This window comes from Tachyglossus aculeatus, chromosome Y4 (genome assembly GCF_015852505.1).
Source record: "Tachyglossus aculeatus isolate mTacAcu1 chromosome Y4, mTacAcu1.pri, whole genome shotgun sequence".
NCBI lineage: Eukaryota > Metazoa > Chordata > Mammalia > Monotremata > Tachyglossidae > Tachyglossus > Tachyglossus aculeatus.
In genome coordinates this window covers 7,980,375-7,989,938 of record NC_052096.1, presented here as the reverse complement: position 1 = coordinate 7,989,938, position 9,564 = coordinate 7,980,375, and the positions used below count along the sequence as shown (strand labels likewise).

The window sequence follows — 9,564 nt, the reverse complement described above, 5'->3', positions numbered from 1 at the left end:
AGAGGCGTGAGGGACTGGAGAACGACCGAGCATGTGTTCATTGCTACGGGAGCTTGCAAATCGTGTAGTCCATCTTCAGAACGACAATGGTGCTGGAAGCCTCTACCTCTTGTTGCCTTGAAGATATGCTGGGGGGCAAGAAGGGGTGATGAATTGACTCGCTTTCTCCCTCCTCACCCCAAAAAGAACTACTTGTGCCATACAAGCAAAAACATTTCCCCACATTTTGGTCCTACGAATGCCCATCTTCCATCCCTTAAGTTTTCCCTTGTCACCGATGTAATGAAATATGTTGTCTCTGAGGGCAACGCCATCCCCTTCTGGCCATCTTTGTGGCCGATTCCCTTCCCGGTGCCAAACTCTGCCCAGCTCCTGCCTGGGGCAGGAAGGGCACAGCCTCTATCACGAGGGAAGAATAGCTAACTGGCAAAGGACTTGGTCTTATTGGCCCTGTGCGGGGGAAACTAGTATATTTTATAAAAACGACAATAAACATTTTCCAGTAAAACCTGCTTCCAATAACTCTCTTTTCCCATGGAGAGCCCATTTTTGTGGCTCCAAAACTCAACTGCTGATGGTATCAAGGACTCAGTTATTGACCATTGAGACATTGGACCAGAACCTTCACCCTTGGTTGTCCCACACAGCACTCAAATGATCAATTGTGGTATTTCTTAAAGTACTTACCAAGTGCTGGGTACAATATCAAATTGGCCATACCTACTCCGATCTCAGAAAAAGAGCCAAAAGCAAGGGTTGCCCTTTGTTGGGACAAATCAAGGAGAGAAGCAGCATGGCTCAGTGGAAAGAGCACGGGCTTTGGAGTCAGAGGTCATGGGTTCGAATCCCAGCTCCACCATGTCTGCTGTGTGACCTTGGGCAAGTCACTTAACTTCTCTGAGCCTCAGTTACCTCATCTGTAAAATGGGAATTAAGACTGTGAGCCCCACGTGGGACAACCTGATCACTTTGTATCCCCCCCAGTGCTTAGAACAGTGCTTTGCACCTAGTAAGCGCTTAAATGTCAACATTATTATTATTATTAAATCTGATAATCCAAAAAGAGCATTCACTCAGTCACTGATAGATGCAGGAGAATTATGAGGCTCTGAAGCTTTAAGGAGCTCTCTTTTGCAATTTAAATTCATTACAACTAGAATGGATTCCAAAAGCCACATAGTACTTTCCAAGCACTTAGCACAGTGCTCTGCACACAGTAAGTGCTTAATAAATATGAATGAATGAATGAACGAACATAGGTTTTAGGTTAAGTAGGGCAACATCCTCATTTTAGAGGTGAAGAAATTTAACTGCCCTGGCAAAAGTGAGCCCATATTTGGCTATTGGATGTGCTGAAGCTGGCTACTATCCAATGTTGCTTAATATGAAGCAGGGATATTACGGTGCTAAGTGCTTAGTAGTAAGCACTCAATGAATCTACAACCAAGCAGCAGCATGATGGTAGAGCACGGGAATCAGAAGGACCTGGGTTCTAATCCTGCTCCACCGCTTTTCTGTCGTGTGACCTTGGGCAAGTCACTTCCCTGCTCTGGGCCTTAACTGTAAAATGGAGATTAAGACAGGGAGCCACCTGTGGTACAAGGGACTGTGTCCAACATGATTAGCTTGTATCTACCCTAGTGCTTGGAACAATAGTAAGAATTTACAAATACCATTATTATCTACATCAGTGCTTAGCACATAGTAAACCCTCGTGGCCTATTGGAATAAGAAGCAGCATGGCTCAGTGGAAAGAATTTGGGCTTGGGAGTCAGAGGCTGTGGGTTCTAATCCCAGCTCTGTCACTTGTCATTCATTCATTCAATCGTATTTATTGAGCGTTTACTGTGTGCAGAGCACTGTACTAAGCGCTTGGAAAGTACAAGTTGGCAACCTATAGAGACGGCCCCTACCCAACAGTGGGCTCACAGTCTAGAAGGGGGAATAATGATGGCATATATTAAGCACTTACTATGTGCAAAGCACTGTTCTAAGCACTGGGGAGGTTACAAGGTGATCATGTTGTCCCATGGGGGGCTTACAGTCTTAATCCCCATTTTGTAGATGAGGTAACTGAGGCCCAGAGAAGTGAAGTGACTTGCCCAAAGCAAAAATGACAATGTCAGCTATGTGACTTTGGTCAAGTCACCTCACTTCTCTGGGCCTCAGTTACCTCATCTGTAAAATGGGGATCAAGAGTATGAGCCCCACATGGGACAATCCAATTACCTTGTATCTCCCCCAGTGCTGAGAGCAGTGCTCGGCACATAGTAAGTGCTTAACAATGCCATCATTATTATTATTAATAATAATAAGCACAGGCCTGGGAATCAGAAGGACCTGGGTTCTAATCTCAGCTCCACCATTTGTTGTGTAACCTTGGATAAGTCACAAAACTTCTCCATGCCTTAAATTACCTCATCTGTAAAATGGGGATTGAGATGGTAAGCGCCATGTGGGACAGGGACTGTGTGCAACCTCATTGGCTTGTATCCATCCCAGCACTTACTATAATGCCTGACAGCTAGTAATTGCTTAACAAATAGAATTATTAACAAACCCTTAAAACAAATTACCATTTTTAATAATAACAATGATAATTACGGCATTTGTTAAGCACTTACTATTTGCCAAGCAGTTAAGATTCACCTGTCATCCATTCATTCATTCAATCATTATTTATTGAGCACTTACTGTGTGCAGAGCACTGTACTAAGCGCTTGGGAAGTACAAGTCAGCAACATACAGAGACGGTCCCTACCCAACAACAGGCTCACAAGAGCCCCAAATATGATACACAGGTACCTCAACGAGAGTATGGGTGACCCTGAAAAGAGACTTTGTGTTCTTTCTGGATTCCTCTCGGCTATAGTGGTATGAACTTTTAAGCCCTCGGGCCTCGGATGCAGTGGGCCGGCTGGATGTCCTTGGGCATAATGGTGACCCTCTTGGCATGAATGGCACACAGGTTGCTGACCTGTACTTCCCAAGAGCTTAGTACAGTGCTGTGCACAAAGTAAGTGCTCAATAAATACGATTGAATGAATGAATGTCTTCAAACAGCCTCACCAGTTAGGCCTCACTTGCCTCCTGCAGGGCCATGACGGCTGACCTCTGGAAGCGCAGGTCCGTCTTGAAGTCCTGGGTGGTAGCTGACAATTTTTCTCTTCTGGAATTGATAATCAATAATAAAGGAACTAGTAGCCAAGAAATACACCAGAGATTAATATTAATTAGGAAGACTTGCTTTGAAGAGCCTGGAAAAAGTCATGAATTGTGCTGATGTAACAATTGCCACAAAAATACAAATGGTCAACTCTGGTGTTTCCAGTGACAATGTATGGATCCAAAAGCTGGACAGTGAAATAACAGGATAGAAACAGCATGAATTCCTTTGAAATATGGTGTTAGAGAAGGCTTTTGCAAATACCATGGACTGCCCAAAAACCAAATAAATGGATTTTGGAGCAAATTAAGCCAAAGTGGTCTTTGGAAGGCCATATGACTACTTAGATCAGCATATTCTGGACACATAATCAGGACTGATTCTCTGGAGAAGGCACTAATGCTAGGAATAGCCCAGGGAAAACATGGAAGAGGCAGACTAGCAGCTAGATAATAATAATTACAATAATGACATTTATTAAGCCTTACTATGTGCAAAGCACTGTGCTAAGCGCTGAGGTTACAAGGTGATAAGGTCGTCCCACGGGGGGCTCAGTCTCAATTCCCATTTTACAGGTTAGGTAACTGAGGCCCAGAGAAGTTAAATTACCTGCCCAACGTCACACAGCTGACAATTGGCGGAGCCGGGACTTGAACCCATAACCTCTGCCTCCAAAGCCCGGGCCCTTTCCAACGAGCCACGCTGATGGATAGAAACTGTAACAACGTTAACAGAAGAACCGTTAGAAAGGTTGCAGATTCTGGCAGAAGACAGGAAGCTCTGGACAAAGTATATCCATGGCGTCACTATATGAATCAGAAACGACTCGACACTTAGTAAGAAAAGGAAACGTAGCCCTTTTAACGGCTCCGCTTGGTCAGCTTACCATTTTTCTTCTGTGCTTGTCACCACCTTCTTTGACCCTTTCTCGGACACAGAAGCCTAATTAGTTGGTTCAGGCATTAGGGAGCATTGCCTGTTCTCCCTTAAAAAAAACAAACAACAAAAATATGAATTGACGTCTGCTTGGTTGGACTCTGTAGTTACCGATCCGGATATAATAAACCAAGAACAGCTTTTCTTTCCCCCTGAGAGCGTAAATAACTCCGAGAACAGTCTTTGACTGTTTTCTAGATTGTGAGCCCATTGTTGGGTAGGGACCGTCTCTATATGTTGCCAACGTGTACTTCCCAAGCGCTTAGTACAGTGCTCTGCACGTAGTAAGCGCTCAATAAATACGATTGATGATTGATGAAATAAATACGGTTGATTAACTCACCATTGTGGCGTATCACCGTGTGCGGAATGTTCTCCAAGCATTTCCCCTTACTAAAGCATTAGGGTCATTAAAAAGAGACCCGAAATAATGCAACAGCTTTTCCTTTGAGGATTGTGGGTGGCCCTGAAAAGAGCCTTTGGTGTTAGTGAGTAGGGTTTTTTTTTTTTTTCTTCGAATTTACTTGCCCTTGGCCTTGTGGTGGCTCTCGGTCTTCTTGGGCAGCAGCACGGCCTGGATGTTGGGCAGGACGCCGCCCTGGGCGATGGTCACCTTGCCCAGCAGCTTGTTGAGCTCCTCGTCGTTGCGGATGGCCAGCTGCAGATGGCGGGGGATGATGCGGGTCTTCTTGTTGTCGCGGGCCGCGTTGCCCGCCAGCTCCAGGATCTCGGCCGTCAGGTACTCGAGCACGGCGGCCAGGTAGACGGGGGCGCCGGCCCCGATCCGCTCGGCGTAGTTGCCCTTGCGGAGCAGGCGGTGCACGCGCCCCACCGGGAACTGCAGACCGGCTCGGGACGAGCGAGACTTGGCCTTAGCGCGGGCCTTTCCTCCCTGCTTTCCGCGACCGGACATGGCGAAAAGCTAAGCTAAGAACCACCTACAAGCTGCAAAAATGCACACGACGCTAAAGCAACACCTTTTTATAGGACGAGCGCGGTCACGAAGGCAAGGTGTTTGATTGGTCGATTCTCCCTGGCCACGCGGCAACCAATAGAATGTGAGATTTACAATCCGCATATTTGCATTTCCGTCTTCTCCAATAGGGAGAAGATACAGAGCAACTTAATTTGCATACAGGCCCCATAACTACGCTGACCAGGTATTCATTCATTCGTCCCTTCAATCGTATTTATATATATGTATACATATATATTTGTACATATTTATTACTCTATTTATTTATTTATTTATTTATTGTACTTGTACATATCTATTCTATTTACTTTATTTTGTTAGTATGTTTGGTTTTGTTCTCTGTCTCCCCCTTTTAGACTGTGAGCCCACTGTTGGGTAGGGACTGTCTCTATATGTTGCCAATTTGTACTTCCCAAGCGCTTAGTACAGTGCTCTGCACATAGTAAGCGCTCAATTAATACGATTGATGATGATGATGATGTATTGAGCGCTTACCGTGGGCAAAGCACTGTACTAGGCGCTTGAAAAGTACAATTCAGCAACACAAGTAGAGATTCTTTGCATTGACTGCTACCCCCGCGTTGTCATCAGTGCTACACTTTCATTCAATCGTATTTATTGAGTGCTTACTGTGTGCAGAACACTGTACTAAGCGCTTGGGAAGTACAAGTTGGCAACATAGAGAGACGGTCCCTATCCAACGCAGGCTCACAGTCTAGAAGGGGGAAACAGAAAACAAAACATTAACAAAATTAAATAGAATAAATATGTACAAATAAAATAGAGTAATAAATATGTACCAACATATATACACATATACAGGTGTATATATACACCTGTGTAATAATTTGTTATGGTACTTGTTAAGCCCCTATTATGTGTCAAGCACTGCTCTAAGTGGATGCAAGTTGATCAGTTAATCAGGTTGGACACTGTCCCACATGGCACTCAAAATCTAAATAGGAGGAAAAACAGGTATTTTATTTCCATTTTACAGATGAGACACCTGAAGCATAGTGAAGTGACTTGCCCTAGGTCATACCACAGACACATGACCAAGTCAGAATTAGAACCCAGATCCTCTGATCCACAAGCCTGTCTTCTTTCTACTAGGCCACACTACTTCCCAAGTGTTTCTTATCCTATTAAACACCAATTCATGTAGAGACCTTCCTTTTTTTCTGTGTACCTACCTAGATGGTTGTTACTTCTCTCTTTCCACTAAAGTTTATATGCAATAAATAACATTTATTCTCACTAATAAATGTATTTATATTGATGTCTCACTCTCTAGACTCTAAGCTTACATTGACAGGGAATGTGACATATTCTCCTGAGTACTTAATACAGTGCTCTGCATACAGTAAGCACTCAACAAATACAATTGACTGACAACTCTCACTAAACCTTTAATCACAAGTAAACTATGTGTCAGTATCAAATGGCAAATAGTAAAAGCAGGCTAAGAAAAGCCTAGAAAAGTAGCAGGACCTAGAGGAAAGAACATGGACCTGGAAATCCATGAAATCAGATGGCCTGGGATGTAATCCTAGTTTAAACATTTGTCTTGTGTCATTTTGGGCAACTCATTTAACTTAACCATGCCTCAGTGACCTTATCAGTGAAAGTAGGATTAAGCTGAGCCCCATGTATTCAATCATTTACCACGAGTTTTCTATGTACAGAGCAATGTACTGAGCAATTGGGAGTACAATTCAACATAATTGAATATTCACATTCCCTGCTCATAACACTTAGTTTAGGAGTAATGTACAGTCTAGGACATGCACTATGTCCACCTTAATTAGCTTATTTACCCCAAAGCAATGGTAATGCTAACCAATAAAAAAGGATTTTAGCTCTCCAGTGAAACTGGGGGTGGCTCTATACCAACGCTTAGAACAGTTTTTGGCACATAGTGCTTAACAAATACCATCATCGCAAAAGTCTTTGGAGGGAATAATCAAAAGCATGCTTAAAAGGAAAAAGTTAAGCCCTCTTACCACAGCAGCATGTGGGCCAGCTGGACATCCCTAATAATAATAATGGCATTTATTAAGGGCTTATTCTGTGCAAAGCACTGGTCTAAGTGCTGAAAAGGCATTTATAAAGCACTTTTACTCTGTGCAAAGCACTGTTCTAAGCGCTGGGTAGATTACAAATTGATCAGGTTGTGCCACAGGGGGCTCACAGTATTAATCCCCATTTTACAGATGAGGGAACTGAGGCAGAGAAGTGGCTCGCCCAAAGTCACACAACTGACAATTGGCGGAGCCGGGATTTGAACCCCTGACCTCTGACTCCAAAGCCCGTGCTCTTTCCACTGAGCCATGCTCCCTGCTTAACGCTAAATAAAATTGGACGCTTCGCCGACTCAACTCACCCACCCCATTTGTCCTCCTCGGTATCAGGAAGGTTTTTAATCTGCCCACCCTATTTGGTTGCAAATAAGCACGTATTTCGTGATCCAGCACCTCAGCGGAAGATGTGGGTGGCTCTGAAAAGAGCCTTTGGGTATTTGATGTGGGATTTAAGCCCTCTCGCCTCGGATGCGGCGGGCCAGCTGGATGTCTTTGGGCATGATGGTGACCCTCTTGGCGTGGATGGCACACAGGTTGGTGTCCTCGAACAGCCCCACCAGGTAGGCCTCGCTCGCCTCTTGCAGGGCCATGACGGCCGAGCTCTGGAAGCGCAGGTCCGTCTTGAAGTCCTGGGCGATCTCCCGCACCAGCCGCTGGAAGGGCAGTTTGCGGATCAGCAGCTCGGTGGACTTCTGGTAGCGGCGGATCTCCCGCAGCGCCACGGTGCCGGGCCGGTAGCGGTGAGGCTTCTTCACGCCGCCGGTGGCCGGGGCGCTCTTGCGGGCGGCCTTGGTGGCCAGCTGCTTGCGGGGCGCCTTACCGCCGGTGGACTTGCGAGCGGTCTGCTTGGTACGAGCCATAACTACAACAATCAACTCCCTTCAAAGCTAAGTGAAGGGCAACGGGCTTCACAAGCCTTTATATTGGCTAAGAAGCTCGTTGATTGGCTGTAAACATACCGTCTTCTGATTGGCTCCTGTTTCAATCCGCTCCGTCATCGAACAGCTCGTTGATTTAGTAATCTATGTCGTTTGCACCTTTTCCTCGTGGCTCCCCCCCATTTTATCGAAGGAGACTAGGTGTCCTTTGCCCTTTTCACCACCAGATATCTTCCGTGCATTTCCTGCATTTCATTTTCCGGGTCTGTCCATTTAGCTTGGGGAATCAGAGCATTACAAATTCTACATTCTGATCAGTTACTGATAATGTCCCCCAGCCCACGTCATCCCCCGGGCCTGGAATGCCCTCCCTCTGCCCATCCGCCAAGCTAGCTCTCTTCCTCCCTTCAAGGCCCTGCTGAGAGCTCACCTCCTCCAGGAGGCCTTCCCAGACTGAGCCCCTTCCTTCCTCTCCTCCTCGTCCCCCTCTCCATCCCCCCCATCTTACGTCCTTCCCTTCCCCACAGCACCCGTATATATGTATATATCTGTGTACATATTTTTTACTCTATTTATTTATTTTATTTGTACATATCTATTCTATTTATTTTATTTTGTTGGTATGTTTGGTTTTGTTCTCTGTCTCCCCCTTTTAGACTGTGAGCCCACTGTTGGGTAGGGACTGTATATGTTGCCAATTTGTACTTCCCAAGCCTTTAGTACAGTGCTCTGCACATAGTAAGTGCTCAATAAATACGATTGATGATGATGATGATGATGATGTCCACAGAACCTCACAGGGACTTTTGCGGGGGGGGGGGGGGGGGCATTTGGTATTTGTCAAACCCTTTTTACGTTCCAGGCACTGAACTAAGGGTTGGGGCACATACAAGACAATCGATTTGGACACAGTCCCTGCCTGACTTGGGGCTCACAGTCTTAATCTCTATTTTAAGAGATTGTAACTGTGACAGAGAGAATAAATCTAAAGAGACTCTAAAGTCAAAAGGAACACGTTTTTGTTTTCTAATTTAGGTAACTGAAGAGATGTGATTGCTTTACCACACTGGTGCTTTACCATGAGAAGAATCTGGTTCGAAAATTGTGCAGTTTTACTCTAACAGGGGTAGATGGCATTTCATCCTTTAAATCCTGTAAACTTTGTAGTGCAGAGTGGCTCCTGATGCTCCCTCTGGAGCTCATTTATATTTTGTAAGTGGTATTTGGTAAGTGCTAGGCACTGTACCAAGAGCTGGGGTAACTGTGAGACCCATATGGTGTGGGGACTCTCTCAACCCTGACTGGCTTGTGTTTACCCCAGAGCTTGAATAGTGCTTGGCACCTAGTAAGTGCTTGACAAGTACCATACTAATAATAATAATAATATATAAGGGGAGGGCGCTGGGGGAAGGGGAGAATAATAGGTCACTCACTAGACTCCCAAAGTGGTACTAGATCCTAACTTAGACTTGAGTTTGTTGTGGGCAGGGACTGTTGCTCTTTATTATTGTTTTACTGTACAGTGCT

General features: G+C 45.1%; 2 protein-coding genes across 3 annotated transcripts; both read right to left on the bottom strand.

Annotated features, from left to right (window-relative positions):
- Positions 1-67: 67 nt before the first annotated feature.
- Positions 68-5,047, bottom strand: LOC119946907 (histone H2A type 1-like). 2 transcript variants are annotated; one of them, XM_038768389.1, is made up of 4 exons: positions 4,446-5,047; positions 4,053-4,151; positions 3,070-3,169; positions 90-128 (listed from the first exon to the last, which is right to left on the bottom strand). In XM_038768389.1, exon 1 carries the CDS (start codon positions 5,013-5,015, stop codon positions 4,623-4,625), a length of 393 nt encoding a protein of 130 aa, XP_038624317.1. In that variant the 5' UTR covers positions 5,016-5,047; the 3' UTR covers positions 90-128; positions 3,070-3,169; positions 4,053-4,151; positions 4,446-4,622. The 2 variants fall into 2 exon arrangements, with proteins under 2 accessions (XP_038624316.1, XP_038624317.1); XM_038768388.1 differs by lacking the exon at positions 3,070-3,169 and having other exon boundaries at positions 68-128.
- Positions 5,048-7,600: 2,553 nt separating this feature from the next.
- Positions 7,601-8,025, bottom strand: LOC119946936 (histone H3). Its single transcript, XM_038768415.1, has one exon. The coding sequence runs from the start codon at positions 8,017-8,019 to the stop codon at positions 7,609-7,611; it is 411 nt and encodes a 136-aa protein (XP_038624343.1). The 5' UTR covers positions 8,020-8,025; the 3' UTR covers positions 7,601-7,608.
- Positions 8,026-9,564: the final 1,539 nt, after the last annotated feature.